The 23,947-nt window shown below is 16.5% G+C and overlaps 7 protein-coding genes across 7 annotated transcripts, besides 50 other annotated features; 3 read left to right on the top strand and 4 right to left on the bottom strand. All coding sequences in view use genetic code 6, as the record gives it.

The window, feature by feature from the left end:
* Window positions 1-312: 312 nt before the first annotated feature.
* IMG5_170890 (major facilitator superfamily protein, putative) lies at window positions 313-1,738 on the bottom strand (the record flags this gene model as incomplete). Its single annotated transcript, XM_004029855.1, has 2 exons — window positions 313-953; window positions 1,465-1,738. 2 exons carry the CDS (start codon window positions 1,736-1,738, stop codon window positions 313-315), a joined length of 915 nt encoding a protein of 304 aa, XP_004029903.1.
* Window positions 958-1,017: a microsatellite.
* Window positions 1,739-2,249: 511 nt separating the features above from the next.
* Window positions 2,250-3,805, top strand: IMG5_170880 (major facilitator superfamily protein, putative; the record flags this gene model as incomplete). Its single annotated transcript, XM_004029854.1, has 3 exons — window positions 2,250-2,834; window positions 3,021-3,511; window positions 3,556-3,805. 3 exons carry the CDS (start codon window positions 2,250-2,252, stop codon window positions 3,803-3,805), a joined length of 1,326 nt encoding a protein of 441 aa, XP_004029902.1.
* Window positions 2,936-2,980: a microsatellite.
* Window positions 3,806-3,812: 7 nt separating the features above from the next.
* Window positions 3,813-3,850: a microsatellite.
* A 222-nt stretch (window positions 3,851-4,072) lies between these two features.
* Window positions 4,073-7,196, top strand: IMG5_170870 (hypothetical protein; the record flags this gene model as incomplete). The annotated part of the gene is made up of 11 exons (XM_004029853.1): window positions 4,073-4,094; window positions 4,648-4,842; window positions 4,925-5,081; window positions 5,199-5,247; window positions 5,292-5,449; window positions 5,516-5,622; window positions 5,795-5,816; window positions 6,380-6,458; window positions 6,551-6,658; window positions 6,903-7,017; window positions 7,071-7,196. The coding sequence occupies 11 exons, from the start codon at window positions 4,073-4,075 to the stop codon at window positions 7,190-7,192; spliced, it is 1,134 nt and encodes a 377-aa protein (XP_004029901.1). The 3' UTR covers window positions 7,193-7,196.
* Window positions 5,102-5,183: a microsatellite.
* Window positions 6,865-6,897: a microsatellite.
* Window positions 7,197-7,515: 319 nt separating the features above from the next.
* Window positions 7,516-7,584: a microsatellite.
* Window positions 7,518-7,573: a microsatellite.
* Window positions 7,519-7,584: a microsatellite.
* A 522-nt stretch (window positions 7,585-8,106) lies between these two features.
* Window positions 8,107-8,167: a microsatellite.
* Window positions 8,120-8,231: a microsatellite.
* Window positions 8,161-8,211: a microsatellite.
* Window positions 8,232-8,233: 2 nt separating the features above from the next.
* Window positions 8,234-8,309: a microsatellite.
* Window positions 8,247-8,292: a microsatellite.
* Window positions 8,269-8,326: a microsatellite.
* Window positions 8,279-8,325: a microsatellite.
* Window positions 8,327-8,328: 2 nt separating the features above from the next.
* On the bottom strand, window positions 8,329-9,271 carry IMG5_170860 (hypothetical protein; the record flags this gene model as incomplete). Its single annotated transcript, XM_004029852.1, has 3 exons — window positions 8,329-8,457; window positions 8,500-8,741; window positions 9,238-9,271. 3 exons carry the CDS (start codon window positions 9,269-9,271, stop codon window positions 8,329-8,331), a joined length of 405 nt encoding a protein of 134 aa, XP_004029900.1.
* Window positions 9,270-9,310: a microsatellite.
* Window positions 9,271-9,310: a microsatellite.
* A 449-nt stretch (window positions 9,311-9,759) lies between these two features.
* On the top strand, window positions 9,760-12,149 carry IMG5_170850 (serine hydroxymethyltransferase, putative; the record flags this gene model as incomplete). Its single annotated transcript, XM_004029851.1, has 3 exons — window positions 9,760-9,961; window positions 10,638-11,358; window positions 11,498-12,149. 3 exons carry the CDS (start codon window positions 9,760-9,762, stop codon window positions 12,069-12,071), a joined length of 1,497 nt encoding a protein of 498 aa, XP_004029899.1. The 3' UTR covers window positions 12,072-12,149.
* Window positions 11,360-11,489: a microsatellite.
* Window positions 12,065-12,106: a microsatellite.
* Window positions 12,147-12,183: a microsatellite.
* Window positions 12,155-12,198: a microsatellite.
* A 906-nt stretch (window positions 12,199-13,104) lies between these two features.
* Window positions 13,105-13,136: a microsatellite.
* Window positions 13,137-13,240: 104 nt separating this feature from the next.
* Window positions 13,241-13,335: a microsatellite.
* A 596-nt stretch (window positions 13,336-13,931) lies between these two features.
* Window positions 13,932-14,651, bottom strand: IMG5_170840 (hypothetical protein; the record flags this gene model as incomplete). Its single annotated transcript, XM_004029850.1, has 1 exon — window positions 13,932-14,651. The coding sequence occupies one exon, from the start codon at window positions 14,649-14,651 to the stop codon at window positions 13,932-13,934; it is 720 nt and encodes a 239-aa protein (XP_004029898.1).
* Window positions 14,384-14,435: a microsatellite.
* Window positions 14,652-14,687: 36 nt separating the features above from the next.
* On the bottom strand, window positions 14,688-16,128 carry IMG5_170830 (insulin-degrading enzyme, putative; the record flags this gene model as incomplete). Its single annotated transcript, XM_004029849.1, has 3 exons — window positions 14,688-14,783; window positions 15,088-15,421; window positions 15,506-16,128. 3 exons carry the CDS (start codon window positions 16,126-16,128, stop codon window positions 14,688-14,690), a joined length of 1,053 nt encoding a protein of 350 aa, XP_004029897.1.
* Window positions 15,423-15,485: a microsatellite.
* Window positions 16,129-16,611: 483 nt separating the features above from the next.
* Window positions 16,612-16,681: a microsatellite.
* A 943-nt stretch (window positions 16,682-17,624) lies between these two features.
* Window positions 17,625-17,697: a microsatellite.
* Window positions 17,631-17,735: a microsatellite.
* Window positions 17,708-17,758: a microsatellite.
* Window positions 17,724-17,767: a microsatellite.
* Window positions 17,768-18,095: 328 nt separating this feature from the next.
* Window positions 18,096-18,157: a microsatellite.
* Window positions 18,114-18,170: a microsatellite.
* Window positions 18,115-18,172: a microsatellite.
* Window positions 18,124-18,173: a microsatellite.
* A 189-nt stretch (window positions 18,174-18,362) lies between these two features.
* Window positions 18,363-18,392: a microsatellite.
* Window positions 18,365-18,419: a microsatellite.
* Window positions 18,418-18,462: a microsatellite.
* A 1,219-nt stretch (window positions 18,463-19,681) lies between these two features.
* Window positions 19,682-19,736: a microsatellite.
* Window positions 19,737-21,797: 2,061 nt separating this feature from the next.
* Window positions 21,798-21,876: a microsatellite.
* Window positions 21,877-21,878: 2 nt separating this feature from the next.
* Window positions 21,879-21,911: a microsatellite.
* A 24-nt stretch (window positions 21,912-21,935) lies between these two features.
* Window positions 21,936-21,974: a microsatellite.
* Window positions 21,975-22,700: 726 nt separating this feature from the next.
* Window positions 22,701-22,734: a microsatellite.
* Window positions 22,709-22,776: a microsatellite.
* Window positions 22,726-22,801: a microsatellite.
* Window positions 22,726-22,808: a microsatellite.
* Window positions 22,726-22,810: a microsatellite.
* Window positions 22,801-22,844: a microsatellite.
* A 164-nt stretch (window positions 22,845-23,008) lies between these two features.
* Window positions 23,009-23,056: a microsatellite.
* Window positions 23,057-23,083: 27 nt separating this feature from the next.
* Window positions 23,084-23,126: a microsatellite.
* Window positions 23,084-23,133: a microsatellite.
* Between the last annotated feature and the right edge of the window lie 814 nt (window positions 23,134-23,947).

Below are 23,947 nucleotides of genomic sequence, written 5' to 3'. Positions count from 1 at the left end.
TTAGAATAAAATTATGAATTATAAAATTAATATAATTTGGAATAAAACTAATAATTAATATAAGTATAAAAATCATAATAATAAAAACTAAGAAGGCCAAAAAACACAGATCCATTAGGAAGATTAAAAATATGATTTTTATTTGTTTGTATCATAAATAAAAAATAATATAAGCTTTCATATATATTTTTTAATAATAATATAATATTATTATATATTTAACAATAAAATATTTTAATTAGTTAAAAAAAAGAAAAATCTAAAAAGCAATAAATAATAAAAATAATACTTATATATTTGAAATGTTAATTATCATTTATATATATCAAGCTTAGCCTATTTTATCAAAACAAGTGACGATAACATAGTAGTTACAATAAAAATTGCAAATATCTACTAATATCCAAAAAAGGAAATAGTTGTTTAAATAAAAGCCCCACTAATACTTCCTGTACTATCAATAATTGCTGTAACTAAAGCTAATAAATGTTTACTACTTTAAAATCCTGATTATTCCACTAAATCTATTGCTACAGAACCCCCTATCATATTATAGGGTCCTCCTAAAAAAATACCGGCTAAAAGGACCAGAAAATAATAGGGACCGGGATTTCCTGGAGGCATATTATATAATATTACCATATTAATAAAACTCAAAAAAATAAATAAATTAATAACAAAAGCCCTTTATTAAAATTTATCGACTAAATATCCCAACAAAACTCCTCCAGCAAATGTCCCTATTTCGTTCATAGAGCAAATTACTACAGCCTATTCTTTCATGCCATTTTTTTATAAATAAATGGGTAACCAAAAAATTATGCCATATATAGTCCCTTTTACACCCCCCATAGCTATAGCATACATTGCCAATCCGGGAACTTTTACCCAAGCACTGAAATAATTTATATTTTCAGCTACATCTTTATTATGTTAAGAGTTTATTTAATTTTCTTATATTATATATTATTATTATTATTATTATTATTATTATTATTATTATTATTATTATTATTAAAGGTTCATTATTCAAATTTTCAATTATTTTATCGTTTTTTAAATCTTCTTCGTCTTTTGTTAAAGAAGTATCTTTTTCATCTTCATAGTCTTTTATAATAATATTTTTGTTATTTTTTAAATCTTACGGAATTATTATTTTTTGTTTTTGGTTTACTTCATTAAGAAATATGTTTTATTTATCTATTTAGAATATTTTTTGGTTGTTTTTTTCATTTAAGGATGATATTTGTTACGGAAATTAATTAACATTATTATTTTCGTCTATTTAGTTATTCTAAACTTCTTGTTAAAATTATAAGATTATTGGTTAGTCTATTTAATTTTTTTATTTTTATTGAATTTAAGGGTTTTCGTCTTGCATTTATAAATGATTTAGTTATATTTATTATTATTATTTATTTTCCGTTTTTTCACTTAAAGCTTGTAAATCTTATTAAGTAATACCGAATTTTTAAGGATAAGGGTCCAAATATAGCACGCAAACGACACCAAGGACAAGAAGAAACATCCCTGAGAAAAATAGAGAATATTTCCAGTCTAATTTCATTCTATTAACTGCCATATTTTATATAAAATAACCTATCATATTTCCAAAATTTCCGTTTGTAGCCCATACTCCCATTAAAAGTCCCTTTTTTCCTTTTCCAAACCAATTTCCCATACAAGAAACGACACTTGGCCATGTTGTAGATTATGAGATCCCATTTAATATCATCATAATTAAAATAAAAGGCTTATTTAATGTTACTTGACATACAAAATAAATAATCAAAAATGCTATAGAAGCATTAATCATGCCTATACCCAAAACATATTACAAAGGAATTTTTTTAGTAAATGATCCTTATAATTACATTGAAAATGCATAAAATAATAAAAATGAAGTGTCCACTAAACCAAGAAATTTATCATCTTGGTCTTACATTTGGTTTTTTAAACTCTCTTTTGAAGAAGACCAAGATGTACGAGTGGCATGAACTGCGGCATAGGCTAGAAATGTTAATGTAAACGAGGCTATTTAATTTCTTAATATTATTTCTTGTTTATTGTTGAGATTTTTTAACATTATTATAACTTTTTCCTTCGAATATTTTTTTTTATTTTTTTACACTATTGTATTATGTATATATATTTAATATAAAATAAAAGAATCTTTATCTTGAATATTTTTATTTTTTTAACTTTTGATTATCTATTCTGATTTTATTAAAATTAAATAAAAAAAAAAAATGTTTTAAAATATCAAAAACTTATCGATTTAAGCTAAAAAAGCATTAATAGGAGTCATAATTATAAAATTTGCAACTGGATTTATAACAACATGGGGAATATTAAATATTTATTATTATTGCTATTTTAAAAGTGTAAAAAAATAAAAATAAAATACTTATAATTAAAAATAGTTAAATCCTGATTTAAAAATAAAAGAAATAAGTTTACTGATTACGATAACAACAATACCAGTAGGAATAGCTTCCTTATTTTCATTAAGAATATGCCGTAAATATGGTTATGAACCAATAATTAGAATTTCTGTTATAATTTCTTCTTGCAGTTTAATTGTATCATCATATTAGGATACTTTTTATAAATTCGCATTATTTTATATGATAATTCCTATTTTTTTGATAGGATCATGCGTAATGCCTGTTTTGTATTGCCTGTGGAGTCATTTTCCTAAAAATACAGGAAGCGCGACAGGTATTGCATTGGCCAGTTTTGGAATTTCGGGATTTTTATTTTTAATTATTACAAATAAAATGGTAAATCCATAAAATTTAAAAGCGGAAATAGATTATTAAGAAGGAAAATAAGTATTTTTATATAATTATTTTATAAAAAAAAAAGAATTTAAAATAAAAATAAATAAAATATAAAAATATATGAATATAAATATAAAATAGATTTTTTATAATATATATAGTTATATATATTTATATATAATTATATATATTTATATTCACATATTTTTTTAATTATATATATATATTTTATTTTAGAATTATAAACTTTTTGGAGAAAATGTATTTAAAAATATTCCTTAAATGGTATTTAATGTTGGCTTAATTTAACTTGCTTTAAATACATTCGGCTGTTTTTTTATTTCATACAATAAAAACTAGTAAGATGACTTAGAAAATAATAAATAAAATATTTAACAATTAATTCCTAATAGTATTAGATCTTTAAAGAAAGATATTTTTTCATAAAATTTTTAACTCATTTATTTTTCATCATTTTTTATTAATTTTATATTTATTTTTTTATCATTAAATTTTAAAATATATGGATTAACGAAAATTAATAATGATCTTTTTTTAACTTATTTAGCAACAATAGCTTCTGTTTTGGGTAGTTTATCGACTATTTTTTGGGGATTTATTGTTGATAAATTTACTTTCGTATATATTTACCCTAATATGATTTTATGTTTAATTTTTTCTATTTGCTTATTTCCTTTACTTAGTTCTTTTAAATTTTTATTTGCTTTGTAAGTTTTTTTTTATGTATTTTTTTAAATATAATATAAAAAAGAGATTTTATAATATTCTCACTTGTTGAAAAAGGTATATATACTATTGTTGCCCCTGGTTTAGTTTAACTATTTGGAATGAGTGTTGGAGCTGAATTATCTGTTATTAAAGGCACATCTTTTTATGCAGCTTTATTTTTGGTTCCTATTATTTAAATATGGCTTTTACTTCATTTTAATTATGATTAATGTATTTTTTTTATTGGTTTGTCTTTGTTTATTTCTTATTTTATGTCTTATTATATTCGTTGAATATTTTTATTTAAAATATAAATATATTTAAATAATAAATATATTATTTTTTTATATAAAATTTTTTAAAAACATTTTTATTTTTTTATTTAAATTATTTTATATGTATTTTAATTTTTAATATAAAAATTTATTTTTTATTAAAGTAATATAATTTAAACATAAAAATAATTATATATTTATTATTAGTATATATTGTAAATAGAAATAGTAATTTTAATATAAAAAAAAAAATTAACTGATATTAATATATATATATATATATAAATGGGATAAGAATGTTCAACATGTAATTGTTCAAAATAAAACGAATTTACAACAGATGCCATAATAGAAAATAACAATGAAAACAATGCTACAGTTTAATTATATTAAGATAGATCAGCAACTATGTTTAATTCTTAAAATATAAATTATTAAAATAATAATGGGAATATAATGAGTGTTTTTGTTAGTCCAAATAAGAATAATGCTACTCAATAATCTGTTAAATTATAAAAACAAATAAACCATAAATTAAATTAATTATTTTTATTTTATTTTATTTTTAAAAAAAGTATTAAAAATCACCAAAATTAGCTCAAAATAGTCTTCTTTGTAATGAAGAGCCTTTAAACGATGAAAATAATATAGGAGGTGTAATAGATGCTAATGAATAGAAATATTTTACTTAATAAGAATTTATATAAACATTAAGTTAGAATTTTTAAAACAGAAAAACGAGAGAAAAAAGGCTTCCTTTTTAATTCTCTACAGGAGCAATATATGATGGAGAATGGATAGGTTTTCCTACTCTATATAAAATTAAATATATTTCATATTTTTTCTAATAAAATAAAAAGGTAATTATAGAGATGGCATTGGAATTTAAATATGGTAAGATGGAGCTAGATATGAAGGATAATGGAAAGAAAATAAAGCTAATGGAAAAGGTAAATTTTTACACGTTGATGGGGATATTTTCGAAGGAGAATGGGAAAATAATAAGGCTAATGGTAAAGGAACATATTTACATGCTAATGGGGCTAAATATGACGGTTTGTTTTATTATAAAAAAAAATATATATAATTAATATTATTTATTATATAAATAATTTCTTTTTCTTTTTTTTTTTAAAGGATATTGGAAAAATGATTTATAAGAAGGATATGGAATAGAAACTTGGGCAGATGGTTCTAGATATGAAGGATATTATAAATAAGCTAAAAAAGATGGTATTGGGGTTTATATATGGTCTGATGGATCAAAATATGAAGGTGATTGGTTTGAAAATAGGTTTTTATTTTTTTTAATTCATATTTATATATATATATTATAATATTTATATTTATATTTATATATATATATATATATATATATATATATATATATATATATTTGTTGTTGTTGTAGAATTACTGGAAAAGGAATATACACATGGTTAGATAAACGTAGATATGAAGTTAATTTTTTAATTTATTGATTTCTTTAAAAAAAAAAAAAAAGGGTGAATGGTTAAATAATAATATGCATGGTAAAGGTATTTATACATGGTAGGATGGAAGAAGATATGAAGGTGAATATTAATATGATAAAAAACATGGATTCGGTACATATTATTGGGTTGATGGTAGATAATATAAAGGATTTTGGTAATATGGAAAGTATTTTTAAATAAAAAAAAATATATAAATTATTATGCTTTATTTTTTAATTATAATAATAAAAAGATAACATGGAAAAGGAAAATATACATTGCCAAATGGAGAAAGCAAAATTGGAATTTGGGAAGATGGAAAAAAAAAATATGGCTTGAAGGAGAAACTGAATTAAATTTGTAATAAGAATTAAAGGCTTGAAGAATGCTAATTTAGGGTTTTTTTTTTTATATATTTTCTTAAAAATATAGTATTTTTATTTTGAGGGGATTTTACTTAATAGTTTTTGTTAAAAAAAAAATGTTTATATGTTGTATTACTAATAATTTAAATTTTATATATTAATATAAGATAATAATTTGTTCGTAGAATTGTAAAATAATTGACAGATATTATATAAATAATAATTGATATTATATTTATTTATTTTATAAAATCTTATTTTATATATTTTTTTTTATTATAATATATGTTTTAAGTAAATTTGTTTGAATTATATAAATTAATTTATATATAAGTTGAATATGAATTAAATTTTAAATATAAAATCAAATCTATTTATTTTTAAATTTGAATTTTTTTGTTTTTGTTTAAGAATTTTTTTTAAAAAAATTTATTAATAAATATTAAGAAATTTCTTAATTTAAAAAAACATTTATAAATCTAAGGTTATGTAAATTATTATAAAAGCACTTAAAATTTATATATAATATATTATTAAATGCTATAATAAAACAAAAAAAAATATATTAAAAATAATTTTTTTTTAGTATGAATAAATAATAAAAAAAATATATTTAAAATGATATATCACATTTATATAAATATTGGAAAACAAACAATGTTTTATATTGTAATGGAAAATATATAGGAGGGTAGCTAAAACATTAATTTAATAATATAAAACAAAAATTATTATTATTTTTATTTTTAAAGATCGGATATAAAGAAATAGTTTGGGACATTTATTTTACTTAATGCCCCTATGTTATTATAATATATTTATATCATTCCTGTAATTAAGTTATTCGAAATTAAAAAATATATAGATTATATGATAATAAACAATTTTGTTAAATATAAAATATATATATAAAAAAAAAATAGTAAATGTATTATTCAGCATAAATAGGATTTTTAATAATACTTCATGTTTTGACAAATATTTTCTTTTTTATTTTAAGTTTAACGGACCCAGGAATAATGCCAAAAATTGTATAAAATTAAAAAATATTTTAAATAATAATGATATATATTTTTTAGAATTTATAATATGAAATTGATTAGGATGCTTTATAAATACCCTTATAATAATATGTAGTTTAAAAAAAAAAATAGTTAAAGTAAAACCTGGCTTTTTTAATTTATAATAAGTCATATTTTTTAAGATTAAAATATTGCAAAACATGTTATAAAAAGAAAAAAAAAAATTTAAAAAAAAATTAAATAAAAATATAAGGCTGTATATATAGACCTACAAGGACTTCACATTGTTACTCATGTAATAATTGTGTTGAAAGATTTGATCATCATTGTCCATGGTTAGGATAGTGTGTTGGGAAAAGAAATTATAGGTATTTATAAATATTTAGTTAATCTTTTGTAAATATATATATATTTTTAATAGATTCTTTTATTTTTTTTTATTGTTTTTATCATTTCTTTTAGTTGTAATTATATGTACAAATATAGATTTGTTAGCAAGAGATAATGTTGAACATTTAGCTGTTTGTATAATAATATTAGTGATATCATCATCTGTAATAATATATATATATATATTTATATTTTTATTTTAAAAAATAAATTAGTTTTCTATATTTGTTATTGGGTTATTTATTTTTCATAATTATTTAATAAGTATAAGTATGACCACAAATGAATATTTAAAAAAAGTCTGGATTTCAAACGGAAAGAATCCATTCCATAATAATAATTTATGTTTTAATTTTTTATAAGCAATATTAATATAAACTACATTTAAACGTATAAATCTTTAAAACAAAATTTATATAAGGGCAAAATAACAAAATGAATAATACATCAAAATCTCTTCAAGATAATTAGAAGATTAAATAATAAATAATAATTTAATAATTAATAATAATAATATAAATAATACTAATAATATTATAATATAAAACAATATAAGCAATAATTAAACGTTTATTTTTAATTAACAAATTATACCGAAATAATGTTTGTAAAATAAATTTTTGTACAGTAAAACGAAACAAATGTATGATATAAGAAACGAAGGAAATATAAATCAAACTTTTATTAATCAAAATTTAGTATAGTTTTATAAGATGGGACTAATAAAAATATAGAATTTATAAATTAGTCATAGATTAATGAATAAAACTTTAATAATATATTTAAAAATCATAATTAAAGAATTTAATCAAATACAGGAATTGTTCATATTATTAAAAATATATAATTTAATAAAAATGATATTTTAGAATAAAATAATATAATAAATAACAAAGATTAAATTTGTAAAATTATTTATAATTATAAAACTTTTCCAATATGAAACAAAAAAATAAATATAAATATAATGGCATATAAAAAAATATTTATAGAACTATCTATAAATAAAATTTAAAATATAAAAAATAAAAAAAATATAAAATTATTTTAATGTTTTGAATAATAATTATATATATATATATAAATATATAAATATATATATATATATATATATATATATATAATATAAAAAAAAAAATTAATAAATAAAAAAAAAAAAAAAAATTAATAAATAAATAAATAAATAATATAATATTTAATTTTTTTGTTTTAAATATAATTTTTTAAATATTATTTCTTTTAATATTTATTTTATATTAATTATTATTTTAATATTTATATTTATTATTTCATTAAGTGTTTTTTTCTAATTAATAAAAATCAATAGGTACTTCTATTTTTATATTATCAAAATTAGCAAAAATCGAATGCATATTACTACTTTTAACCCAACTTTAGAAAGTTAGATAATCAATAAACTAATTTAAAAAATATATAATAATTTTAGATTAAAATAATACTCCTTTTTTATTTCTATCTAATTAAGAGAAAATGTTTTCTATCTAATGATTTAAATTAGGAATATTTTGTTAAGCCCATCCATTTAATTTTGCTGTATTTATTGTTTATTAATTAAAACGTGTTTTGTTTGCAGTATCTCCTAAAATCATAAAAGCTGCTTTCCATGAATCTTCAAAGAATTCAATAAATTCTTTTCTTGAAATTCTATTATCTCCATCCTTGTCATAAGCTTTGAATGTATCTTATTTAGTTTTTATATTAAAAAAATATACATATATATAATATATACAGCTTATTCTCATTTCTTTGTCTTTTATTAAATTACTTAAACCTTAAAGAAATTCTTATTCATTAATATTATTTTCTTTATTCTTTTTTTTTTTTTATTTTTCATATGAATATATTTTATAATAGACAAATAAAATATATATATTTTATATATAAATGAAAAATATAAAAATATAAATAATTTAACTGTATCAAATATATTAAAAAGTCTCTCTCCTAAAGGTGTATATCGAATTCTTTTTATATTAAAGTTTTCTAAAACAGCTAACGCGTCATTAAATTTATCTTTGTATAGACTACCGTTAATTGCAACATTTTTAAATGATTATTTAATAAAGTTTTCAAAATTTTAATCTATTTAATTTTATTGTTATGCTACTTATACATCTGTTCCTGCTAAGTTTTTTATTTTAAAACAAATATTGATTATATTATTTAATTTATTATACATATAACTTAAGGTTTTTAAGGATTGTTTCCCATTTTTTATATTATTTTTTTTATTTTTTTATTTTTATTTTTAAGAATAGAAATTTTATTGAATGGTTTTATATATTATATAGATTTAAATAATTTATATTGATTTAGATTTTTTTTTTTTTTTAAATAAATATATTTTGTGTTTTATTTAATGATTTTTTGTTTTGTTTTAAAATTAAAAACGTATTATAATTATAAAAAAAATAATCTTAAAAATATTTTCTTTTTCTTTTGTTTTAAAAATAAATAAAATAAAAATGTTTAAATAAATAATTCTTTTAATAATAACAATATAAATTATAAAAGGAGATTCTATTTAATGTAAATGGACAGATAAATTATAAAATCAATATGATTTCTAACAATTATTTACATAATCTAAGTAAAAAAAGCCAAAATAAAAATAAAAAAAAATAGGCTTAAATAAAATAAAAACCAAAAAAAAAAAAAAAAATAGATATGTAGTAAAAGATGATGTTTCAGGATTAGGAATGTTTGAAATAGTATATGTATTTAATTTTTGTGAAACAGTAAAATGCTCTGATAAATAAGTAGCAGTATATGAGGGTTTATAAATATTAGGTGATTTAACCGAAAATTGTGATATAATAGCATATTCATCAAATCCTATATTTTCCCATATAGATGATATAGCCGAAAAGGGTGTTTAAATCTAATATACGGGTGATACATGTATTTTACCTCCAGTAATAAGATATGATGAGAATAATAATTTAATAACTAGTCAGGCAAAAGAAACTGGAGAGAAAAAAAAAGCTACAATAAATATTGTATGTAGTAATTATTAAGATAATAATTTTAAATTAGATTCAAGTGATTAATGTAATTTGAAATTCGAATTAAAAAGTCCTATAGGGTGTATTGGGGGTGGAAGTGGGAATTTTATTGCTTTGAAAGTTTTAATTATTTTCTTTTTAGGAATTTTAGCTTATATGTGTATAGGATATTAAATTAATAAATCGAAATATGGAATAACTGGGATAGAAGCCTTACCTTTGTATTTTTATATCTAAGATCTTCCGTATTTAATATAAGATGGAATGAAATTCACTTTTATATAGTTTACGGGATTAATTAGAAAAATTAAAGGCTTTAGAAGTTAAGCTTATGAATAAAATAATTCAAGTAAATATTAGGATATCTGAAATTTTATCTTTTTATTTTTTTTTGTATAATTTTTTTTATAATTAATTTAAAGTTTTTTGTTAAAATATATATATATCTTAATAAATGCAAAAAAATATTTATTAATCTAAAAATAAAAAAAGTAATAATAATAAATAAAAAGATATTTAAACAAAAAATATGATTAAATAAATATCCAATCTAATAAAATACAATATAACAGTTCGTCAATAAAACCTTCATAAACGTTTACCTGAAGCCGATCCTTAGCTATAAAAAATAATCGAAAATGAAATGTAGCGCTAAAACACAAGTATTTCATTAATTCCATTCGAAAATCGAGCATCTGTTTCTGTAAACTAAGCCTTAGGATCAATTATGAACTGTAAATATTCCGAAGGTTATCCTAATTTGAGATATTATGGAGGAAATGAATATATAGATTAAATGGAAATATTATGCCAAAACCGTGCTTTGAGTTTATTTAATTTAAATAAAAAAGAATGGAGAGTAAATGTTTAATGTCTAAGTGGTTCTCCAGCTAATTTCTATGTGGTTTCTGCCCTTATAAATAATCATGAAAGGGTTATGAGTTTAAACCCATTTGAAGGCGGACATATATCACATGGACTTTAATTAGGAAGAGAAAAAATATCTGCTGTAAGTAAATATTTCGATGTATTAAATTATGGATTAAAAGATGATAAAACTATTGATTATGATAAATTAGAAGAACTATCTAGTCATTATTTACCAAAATTAATTATTGGAGGAGCCAATGTATATCCTAGATAAATTAATTATAGTAAACTAAGGTAAATATGTGATAAAATTAATGCATAATTACTAATTGATATTTCTGATGTTGCAGGACTTATTTCTACTGGTTTAATTGAGAGTCCTTTTCCTTATGCTGATGTAGTAACTACTACTACACATAAAAGGTATATATATATATATAAATATAAAAATATATAAATAAATATATAAATATATATATAAATATATATATATATATATATATATATTATTTATTATATATATATATATCTATATATATATTTTATCTATATATTTTTATAGTTTAAGAGGACCAAGAGGAGCTTTAGTTTTTTGTAATTTAAAAGATTAAAATTTAATATAGAAAGTTGATTTTGCTATTTTTCCTGGAAATTAAGGAGGTCCTCATAATCATACCATAACTTCTATTGGTGTAGCTTTAAAAGAAGCATAAAGTATTTCTTTTAAATAATATGCAAAGTAGGTTGTTATGAATGCAAAAAAATTAAGCGGATTTTTATAATATAAAGGATTTTAAGTATTTACAGGAGGTACTGATAATCATTTAGTTAGTATTGATTTAAGTAATAAGGAAGTTAAAGGAAATGTAATTGAAGAATTTTTGGAACAAGTTAATATAATAGTGACAGGATGTAGAATATAAGGCTAATAGAATAATTTATTACATTTAGGAACTTATGATTTAACTAATAGAGGATGTGAAGAATAAGATATGGAAATAGTAGGTGGATTTATAATTTAAGCTTGTGAAATTTTAAAGGGAAAGGTCATAATTGAAGAAGAGTTAAAAAATAATTAAAAGGTTTTGGATTTAAAAAAAAAAGTTTAAAATTTTTGTTAAAAAAAATAATATTGATTAATTTTTATATATATTTATTATTATTATATATAAAAAATTATATTAAGAAGAAAAATTGTAAATATGTAAATTTATAAATAATATATATATATAAATAATATATATATATTTATATTTATATATAATAATATTTTATTTCAATATAAATTATAATCTAATGTAAAGTTATTTTAATATTTAATTATGGAGGAATTTCATCACAAAAAATCGTAACATTTTCATTTACGAAATTATCTTCGAGATCAATTTCTTTATTTATAATATCATTTTAATTATGTACTTAAATTGACAAAAGTCCTCTTTTTTCAAAAAGTACTAAATTTACAAAATTCAGTACTTCATCTTCATCTAAATACTAAACTTCCTCCACAGTCTATTCTTTTGTCCAAAAATCGTAATTTAGATATTCAATATTTTCTATCAATTCATTAAAAAATTCCATTTATGAACTTCTTTTTTCTTGTAAATTCTTTATAGTACTTTCTTTCATATTATTTAATCTTTCGGATATATTATCCTGTAAATATTCGAAGTATTTAACTAATGATTCGTCTACGTAATTATATAGAAGAGTTGCTTTTTATTAATCACCCATTACTTATATTAGAATCCCATCTATATTTCCTATAGATATTATTTCAGCACATACTACATATCCTAGTTATTATTCAGTACGTAATTTTTTATATATATAATTATTTAAATCATTTATTATTAGATTTAAAATTCCATAATTTTTATATGTTCTTATTCCTATTTAATAATAATTTAATAAAGCTCTATTTTTGTTATCTTATTATCCATAATTTTTTATTCTATATATATATATTATTTTTAAGTATTATATATCTTTATTTTAATAGATATAGTTTTTTTAAAAAAATAAAATAAAAATAAAAAGAGAATATAAATTTTATTTTATTTTAAATTTAATAAATTATATTTTTATTAAAAATACATAAAAATAAAAAAAAATAAGGTTAAAATGTAATAAATATTATATATATATATATTTTTCATTTTTTTTTTTAAAAATAAATTAAAAAAATAAATGTAAAAAAAGTTTATATATTTGTTATAGGACTTTTTTTGTATTTTTAATTAAGATAAAAATAAATAAATAAAAAATAATAAAAAAATATGTACAAATAATAATATTAAAAATAATATATGTATATATTTATTTATATATATAAATATATATTAATAAATATATATATATATATATATATATATATATATATATATATATATATATATACTTTTTTTATTTGTTTTTATATATATAATATATATATATTCTTTACCTTATTATATACGTATGTAAAGGTTCTATTTTAACTATATTTTATTAAGGAATATAAGATAAATTATCTTCTGTTTATTAAAATATATTTTCTATTTAATTTAATAATTCTTATGCTTATTTAGCTTAAATATTACCATATATAAGTGCTTTTAGTTTTGTTTTATTCTAATATAAATCAAATATTTATTATATTTTTTCTAGTTTAAGATTTTCTATTTCTTTTATTATTTCTTCTATATCAAAATGTTTGAAAAGTAGTGCCTTACTAAGAAAAAGATAAAAAGCTTATTTCTAAGGATCTAGTTATAAATATTATTTTTTTTCTTCTAAAATTTGTTATTTAACTATTTAAAATTTTTCTTTTTTTATTTCCATATTTTTCCATTTTTTGAAAATTTCGGGACAAAATTCTCCGAATTTCTCACTCCAACCTGCAACTTTTATTTTCATAGAGGCCATTTTAAACTCTATTTATAATTAGAAACCGGCTTCTTGTGCTTAAAGGGATTATTCTAAAATCTCATTCTTAAAAAACTACACTAAGACACTCATTGCGGCAATTTCGGATATATTATTTTACATATTTGGAAATTAAATATCAAAAAAAGCATAACTTAAGGGCTATTTATAATAAGAATCTAACATATACCACCCTTCAATGTTATTCTAATATTTTATTAGAGAAGGATTTTATTAATTTTTCTAAATATAATCTTGCAAACCACATTCTAAAGCCTAAGAATCACTGATATAATCAAAAGACTTAAAATTATATAGTTCTTTTTTTTCACTAAAAGGATTTTTTTAGCCTATATTATCATTTTTAATCTACATATCGTTTTATATACAAATATCAACTAATTCTTCCTACAAAGGAAGATATGGATTTTATTATTGGGGTAAAAAAGGTGTAGTATTATTTTTTTCTAGTTAAAAGAAATTAGGATTGTCTAATTTTGTATATGAAATATTAAAGGTTTTGTCATAATTTTAATAGGTATTATTTTTTTATATTTTTTCGTTATTTATTATTATTATATTTTCGTTATTTTAGATTTATTCGAAGATGTTTTTTATAAAATCTTGGTCTAATTCGTCTTGCCAAATGTAGTCTTTTATTAAGGCTTCCTTAAAATTAAAATTATTTAAATTTCGGGCTATTTAGGATATTCCATCTTCGTTAAAAATATCGGTTTCTTGGTTATTATAATGGAATTTTAAAGACTCTATTTTACCTTTTTCGTTATAATATGAAGTCTTTATTTCATTTTATTTCAAAAAATCTATAAAAAGCATAAATTAATTCACTATTTCTTGGCTTTTTTAGAGACTTTATACTGTAATTTTACAACCGAAAATAACGTAGTTTTTACCTTCAAAATAAATTTCCATTTTTAAGTCTAAAATGTTATAGTTAGTTTCTAAAAACTCGTAAAAATCGTGATTGCTTTCAATTAAATAAATAAGGAATTCTATTCCTCTTTTTTTATAGGAGAATTAACTTATTTAGACTTAAAAAATTATAAAAATCTCCTCGTTTTATCCACCAAAGGAAGTTTTTATTTACTAAAAACCTTAATTGAAAATTTTTTAGTCTGTTATTTTGTCCTAGTCTTCTTCTTATAGTTAGTTTTGGATAGGAATCTGATTAAATGGCTAAATAAAATCTAAAATATTTTCTATTTCTTCATTTGTGTATATTACAAGCTTCATATTTTCACTTGTATAGTATTTTTCTTTAAAGTTTTATAGGTTTTCAGCCAGATTAGGTACTTAGGATAATTATTCGGCATTTCCAATATTAAATTTAGAAAAAGGATGTTATGGATTAGCTAATAATTTTAATAAATTTAATATTTTCCAACCAGAATCATTAATATCAATCTCATATTCATCATTTACAGCCAAAAGTTCTTTTCTGATTAAAATATCATCAAATATAGGAGAAATAAACATATTAGAAAAAATATCAAGTACATCTTATAAATAATTAGTATTTACTTTCAAATAAAAAGTAGTATTTTCATTTTAAGTTTCTCTATATATATATATATATATATATATATATATATATATATATATATATATATATATATATATATTTATTTTGTATATATTATACGCATTTGAATAACCTCCATTTAATGCTAAAAAATTATCCAAAGAACTAATATCCGGATATTTTTCATTTGAAAGAAATAATATATGTTCCAATAAATGTGCTAATCCGTTTATATTTTATTGAAAACTTCCAGCTTTGACATCTAATGCTACAATAGAGAAATTTTTATTTGTGTTTTTAATAATCATTACCTATAAACCATTATATAATGTTTTTAGTTTATATTCATTTTTATCTGTTTTTGATTTTATTATGTATTTTTCTGAAAAATCTTCTTTTTTGTTAAATTTTGAAGTTAAATTTAATATGTTTATTAAATATAAACTAAAAAAAGCAAATATTAATAAAATTATTCCGATTATTAAAAGAATGCATATAATAGATAATAAATCGTGATTTTAGTTTATTTTTTATCTTATTTGAGACTTTTTAGAGTTTAAATAGTACTTTATTTATGAAAAGTTTTTCTTTTTTTTTTAATAGCAATCTGATTTTAAAGGAACTAATAGATTTTAGTTTTCTTCATCTTAATTTTGTTGATTTTGGTAGATTTAGGCGTCTATTTCTTCTTGGATTTATTTGATGTATTAGCCTGTTATTGGTTCAACGTTTTATTCTTCCATTTTTATATTTTTTTTATTTATTTAATTTATTTTTTTTTGTTAAAAAAAATAAATAAAGATATATATATATATATATTATATATGTTTGTATTTATTTAATTTTTTTGTTAAAAAAAAAATAGAAATACACATATAAATAATTTGTAATATTTATTTATTTTTAATTTCATAGTGGTTTTTTAAATTAAGAATTATTAAAACGTTTTTTATTTTCTTTATTTATTCCCATATCAAATTCTAAAAACTTTATTTTTTATAAGATTTTTTCAGTTTAAAAATTTTATTCATAATTTTTTATTTTTTTTTCTTCTTGTAAAAATTAAATATTTACTTTAAAATCATTATTTTATGTATTTTTAGAAAAAAAATTATATGGTCTTTTAAAATATTAACTATTATTAAAAACACCATTTTTACTACTTGAAATATGAGTTATTTTAGAAAAATTGCCTTCGTTTTTTCGAAAAAAGCATTATTTACAAAATTTATTATTATCTTAAATTTAAATATTATTTGTATATTTTAATTTTTTTAATATTTATTATTATTTAATTTAATATAAATTAAAGCCTTCATTATTACACTAAATGCATTTCATTTTTTAATTATTAGTACTATATGTAGAACTTGGTCTTTGTTTAATTATATTTTATTCAATAATATTTTTTTTTATTTATAGTTTTTCTTAGTTTAGAATTTAAAATTTTTAGTTTTTTTCATAAAAAAACTGATAATTAAATGAAAAAGGTATGTTATTTTTAGGAAAATCAAATAAAATTTAATTCCAGTATATTAATTAGGTTTTTTCATTTAATTTTATAAAATAAAATAAAGCCTATTTTAATTTACTTTATTGTATATATTCTATATTTTAAACGATTTATTAAACTGTATATTTTAGGTTTAATTCTAATTGTTCATTATCTATTTTCTGGAATTGGTTTAAGAATATATTAAAGTCAGTATATTCTTTGTTTGTTTTATATTTAAATACTTATGTATAGTTTTCATTATATTAAACTCTGAAATATTCATTTTGGAAATCTTTTTTGTTACTAAATAATTAAATAAATATATTTTCAGGGTTAATATTCTTTAAACTATATTATTTTGTTTCGAAATATTTTGTAATCTCAGATTTTTCTTATAAATATTTTATTTTTAATATGTTTTCGTTTATAAGTATATATTCTATAAGTATTTTTTGGTTTTATAAAATATATTAGAGAATTTTTTAAGGAGAACTGTTTTCAGAATTTCTTTTAAGTATTTTTCCTGTTTATTATGAACGAAATAACCAAAGAAAATTGAAAAATTAATCTATAATTAATGTTTCTGGAAAATATAAAAATGTAAATTAAGTTTTTTATCTGTTTTATGAATTAAATAATTCATTAAAAATATTAAGCATTTTATAATAATTATAATTAAAAAAATAAATAATAAAAATTAATGATATCTAAAAAAGAAAAAAGATAATAATTTTATTAAAAAAAATAAAAATATATAAATATATATAAATATATAAATATTCAAATATATATATATTAAATAAATATAAATCTATATTTAATATATCTATTTATATAAATATATTTATATTTATAATTAATATTTTTATTTTATATTATTTTTTTTAATAATTTTAAAATAAATATTTTTTTTTATTTTTTGTTTCCTTTAAATAAACCTTAACAAGAAATTATTTTTAATAATAATACAATATTTATATTTTTATATTTAATATTAATTTTAAATTTTTTTATTTTCGTTTTATTTAAACATAGATAATATTTAAATTAATAAAGCTTTTATTTATAAACTATAAATTATTTTTAATAATTATATAGGTATATTTTTTAATTTTTATCTTAATTTTAAAATTTATTTATATTTTTTATGTATTTTTTTTATTAAATATTTTACATTCTGTATTTTATAAATAAAAAGTTTTTTACTTATTAATCTATTTATTTTTTATAATTTTAATATTTAAATATTATATTTAATATAATATTTTAATTTAAATTAAATTAATATTTAAAAAAAAAATATTTTATTAATATTGGTTAAAATTATTAATATTTAAATATTTTTAAACTTTATTTGTAACATTTTTAAATAAATTACCTTTTAAATTTCTTTAATTTTGATATTCAAAAAGTTATAAAATTATATTTTTATTTTTAATGGAAATCAAATATTTAATATATATAGGATAAAAATAATTTTTTTTTAAAAAAAAAAAATTTAAAAAAAAAAAAAATATTTATAAAAACAAAAATAATTTAATTTTTTTTTTCATAATATTTTTTTTTCATAATATTTTTTTTTAATTTTTTTTATAAAATATTTTATCAATTCATTTTTTAAAATGTTTACTATATATTTTTTAGTTTAATTTTATTTAAATTTATTTAATTTAGTACTTTAATTTATGTTTATTTTTAAATTAAGTTTTTTCATTTTAATTTAAATAATTACTTTATTTTATAAAATGATAATTTTATAATTTTAATATATTTTCAGTATAATAATTTTTTTTTAATTAATATTTTCGAAATTTATTAGAAATAAGTATTTTTTATAGAATAAAAACTAGTAATTATTTAAAATAGAAAAAAAATTATAATATTAATTAATACAGAATCCCAAAAATAAAAAATAAAAAATTTATTATAAAAAAATAAAAAAAAAATTAAAAAAATGAATTTAAATAATAAAATTATTGTGTAGATAAACGAAAAAATCGAATAATTATGGAATAAAAAATATTTCAAATATGAAATTTCTACTTCAAATTAAAATACAATATAATGGAATGAAATCGAATAAAATTAAATAAATTTATCGATTACTGTAAGCTAACACTAAAGAAATATTAATTGTAAACTTAACAAAAATATATTTTAATGGTATGCCTATTACAATTTGTAAATGCCGACAATATATGTAAATATAGAAAATGGTTAATAAAATGAAAATTATATTTTATTTATTGATTGTGTTATTTCTAAGTCAAATAAAATATAAGAAAGATTTAATATGAAAGGAGAAAATATTAAAATACATAAAAATGAATAAAAAATAATAGAATTTAAATAGTTGTAGTTTAATAATTTTTAAAAATATAAAGTAAAAATATTTATATACTTTTTCAGAATATATTAAATATATTTTTTATATTTTAAGAAAGCCTAATAGCATATTTGTATTTATATTTTGCTGATAAATGATGATTTTGAAATATAAGTTAAGGGTGGATATATTAGTTCTGGATTTTAGTTAAATCAAGGAAAAATCACATCAAGAAATGGTAAAATAATTATATATATATTTTATTATCTTTATTTTTAAATTTGACTTTTTCTTATTTTTGTATATTGTTCATTTTTTAATTTATCTTTTTTGTTGAACTACCTACATTTTCTATTTGTTCTAATTTACTGTTTAAAAATTAAAAAGAATAATAATTTTAAATATATAATAAAAAAAATTATATAAATGGGAAAACTATTTGAAAATATAATAATTATATATTTATGATAATTTAATATATAAATATAAATATATAAATATATATATATATATATAATATATATATATATTATTTTTCAGTACAAAGATTTAAATTATTTTTCTCCACATTATTTAAAATTACCTATAATTAATTAGAATAAAAATAAAAACAGCTTATATATTAAGATGATATAGAAGCATTCTCTTAATATATTTTTGAGTCTAATACAAGACACAAAGTAATATTTAATTTTTTATTTTTTTTAAATTATTTTTCATGAATTACTAAAATATATTAAAAATTTTTTTTACATTAAATAAAAAAGATAATTAACCCTTTATTTTTGGCATTCAAATTTCCAAAAAGTATTTAAATATATTTGTAAAAATAAAGATTTTCTTAATTTTTGAATGTATAAATAAATATAATATTAATTTTTTATATTTTTTTCTTTTAATAGCAAGTTGAATTAATTAAATGTTTTTTCAATTTATTAAAAGAAAAAATTAAAAGTTAATTTGAAAAACCTATAAAATTATTTATAAAGCTCAACAAAAATGACGAAATCCTTAAATAAAAAGTAAAATTATAGAAAACTAATTTAAATTATATAAAAGAATTTTTTTTTAATATAAATTTAAATTAAAAATAAATAATATTTCGAATTAATATGATAAAAGCTTTATCCAAAATATAATAAAATTAAAATAAAATAGATATTTATAAATTGTCAATATAAATATAAAACTAAAAAAATTTTTATTGTTAAAAATAATATATTATATTACAAAAATACTTATTTTTTAGATTTCTAAAGCATTATCTATTCTATAAAAAAGTGGATGTAGTTTAGACATAAGTTAAAATGATTTTCACTCTGAAAAGTATTTTCATCTTAATTTAGATGTATTAAAATTAACTATATATAATTTTACTGAAAAAAAATAAAAAAAAGGAATAAATATTAAATGATTATAAAAACACTTATTATTTAGAATATTATGACTATTATGATAAATGTAAATAAATATATTCTAATTGTACTATGCGCATATAAGAATTATTTAATAATGATTCTGTCCTTTAAAATAAAGATAACTTTAATGGAAATAAAATATATATTGATATAAATGCTTATAATAAAATCTCAAAAAAAATTAAACCTATATGTATTGAAAAAATAAATGTTTATAGAAAATGTAATCTAAACTCTAATATTTAATAAAAATAATAATATTAAATTTAAATATTAAATCAAAGTGTATAAAATCAAGTTTAATCTTAAAACTTAATTAATGAGTAAAAAATATATATTTAAAAAAAAAAAAAAAAAAAAAAAATATTAATCTATATTTAAAAATTTAAGAACAACAGAAAGTTAATTAATTCCTTTTTAAAACACTTTTATGTAATATATGCCTTAATATTAAATATAAGTACCTTTCTCAATTACTATTCCTATTTACATTTAAAATCCTCTTAATATGTAAAATTTAATTATATAAAAAAATAAAAAATATAATATAGTAAATAACAAAAATTATATTTTTATATTTAAAAAAATAATATAATAGGGATAATCCTGTCAATTAAAAACAATCATATAATCATCAGAATATTTAAACATATTTAACGAATAATTCATTAAAAAATTAAAATACTGAGTAAGAAAAATAATTTCATTATAGCCAATACTAATAATAAATGTGAGTTTGATTTCTAAAATATTAGAAATTATAAGAATTACAGAAGTCATTTAGATTTTTTTTTATTTATTTAAAAGGAAATTACTGTAAAAAAAATAATTTTTTTAAATCCTGTTATTAAAATAATCAATTTCATTTATATAATTATATAATTAAGTTCTATATAATTATTTATAAAAAATATAAATTTAAATAAATAAAAATAAGTATACAAAATAAACTATTTACGAGTAAAATAGCTCTTTTTTTTATTTTACTAAAAAAATTATATATAAAATATAAATATTAATTAAAAATATAAGAATGTCTTATATAAAATACAAATGGTTTGTATCTTTTTTAATTGTATTTAAATGTGAAATTAAAAGTATTAAATTATTATTTTAAGATAAATTAATAATTATAATAAATAGAAGAATTTAATAATAATATGTAGTATATTTAATTATTAATAAAAAAGAAGAAACTTTAATTATGAAATAAAATTAATTAAAAAAAAAGGAAGTAATTAATAATTAAATATGAAAAAAAAAATAAAAAAATAAAAATAAAAAAAAGTATAGAAAATATAATTAATTTAGATATATATATAAATAAATATATATATATATATATATATAAAATTATAATTTTTTTTTTAAAAAAAATATAAAAATATGTATTAAATTTCTATTTGATTTTTTATATTTAATTGTATCTTTATTAAATTTATATTAATTTATATCGTATTTTGTTTATGTAAATTTAATACTTTTGATATTAAAATAATATAATTTTTTTTTCTATCTATATGTAAATATATAATAATTTTAATTAAAATTATTTTTACATAATACTGAATGATTTTTTAATTTATTTTATAATATAGATAATTTATATAATATATTTGATAATATATTTATTTTATTATTAAATTTACTTATATAATTTTTATCTTTTAATAATTAATTATTATATAATTTTCCATAAAAAATATATTGTTAAATAAAGATAACTTTTTTAATAGTAAAATGTCTATTTTTTTTTTTAAACCAAAACTTATATTCAATAAACATTTACTTGAATATTTTATGAATTTAATTTTTATAAATATTAAATAAATTTTAAAATTGAAAAAAAAATCTAAATAAATGAGTATATACATATATTTTATATAGATTTTAAAGAGTTTATTTTTAATTGATAAGTTAAAACTATTATAAAAAAATAAGTATATTTCTTTATGATATACATATATTTAAAATTTTAAATTTTAAAAGACAACTTTTTAATTTTTTATATTGTAGGTAATTACACGTTTATCAATTAAATTTATAAGTTTTTTTATTTATGTAAAAATTGACTATAATAAAAATATATATAAAATAAAAAATATATATATTTATATATATATAAATTAATATATATATTTATATATAAATATTTATATATTTATACATAAATATATTATTTATTTTTATTTTTATTTTTCTATTATTTTTTATTTATTTATATCTTTAAATTTCTTTCTTTAATAATTAAAAAATAATAATAAATTTATTATTAAGAAACTACATGTTTTAATAATTTTATTTTACTTTTTAAAAATAATATTTTTTATATTTATTATTTACAATTCAAATTACTTTTAATCTATTATTATTTTTTTTTTGTATATAACTTTTTTTTTATTTAATTTAAATTTTTATTTTTAAATTATAAAAAAACTTAACTTTTTTATTTAATTATTATTAATATATTAATAATTTTGATTATATATATTTATATATTTTAAATTATTTACTGATAAAAATATTAATAATATATTTTTCATTACAAAGATATATAAAAACAAAACGAATTGTCATTTTAAGCTATAAAAGTAATTCCGTTTCCATTTGGCTCTATTTTTTATATAATACTATTACTAAGTAGAATTCCATAATGCATATTTTCCAACATATAAACATTCGTAATATTACAATTTTTTTCATTTAAACAGAAATTTGAAAATTAATTAATTGCATTATTTTCATTTTCATCTTATTAAGTACAACTAATAGTAACCTTTTTTTTTTTTTTGATTTTAAATAAATTAATAAAATAAAATAAAATAATATATTTTTTTATTATATACTTTAATTTTATCATTTTCTTTAGCAATATTTAATTATATAAATGCTTTATCATGTAAATTAATAAAATAAAGTAATAAATTATAAAAAACTCTATCTAATCTTTTATAGTCTTAAATAATTTCCCTAGGTGTATCTTCATTATATTTTAATTGAAAAGTATATTATTAAGTTGATCTCATTTTAACTTTATCAATAACAGCATTTGATAATTGATATAAATCAATATTTTTTTTTACAGGAATAAAAGTACCACTTATTAAAAGTGAAGAAGTTGCAAAATCTTAAAGAAACTCATTAATACAATCAATTTTATTAATAAATCCTTAATAATCTATTTACTATTTTGGTATTTTTTACATTGTATCTAAATATTGTTTAATTTATTGTGTATCTATAAATAATTCTGAGATCATTTTACATACAAAGTATTACATTTTGTGATTTATTTGATGTACTACGGTAAATGGATTGTTTTA

Source organism: Ichthyophthirius multifiliis (genome assembly GCF_000220395.1).
Source record: "Ichthyophthirius multifiliis unplaced genomic scaffold scaff_1120509251259, whole genome shotgun sequence".
NCBI classification, from domain to species: domain Eukaryota; phylum Ciliophora; class Oligohymenophorea; order Hymenostomatida; genus Ichthyophthirius; species Ichthyophthirius multifiliis.
The sequence above is the reverse complement of the archived record's forward strand: the minus strand, read 5'-3'. Positions and strand labels throughout refer to the sequence as shown.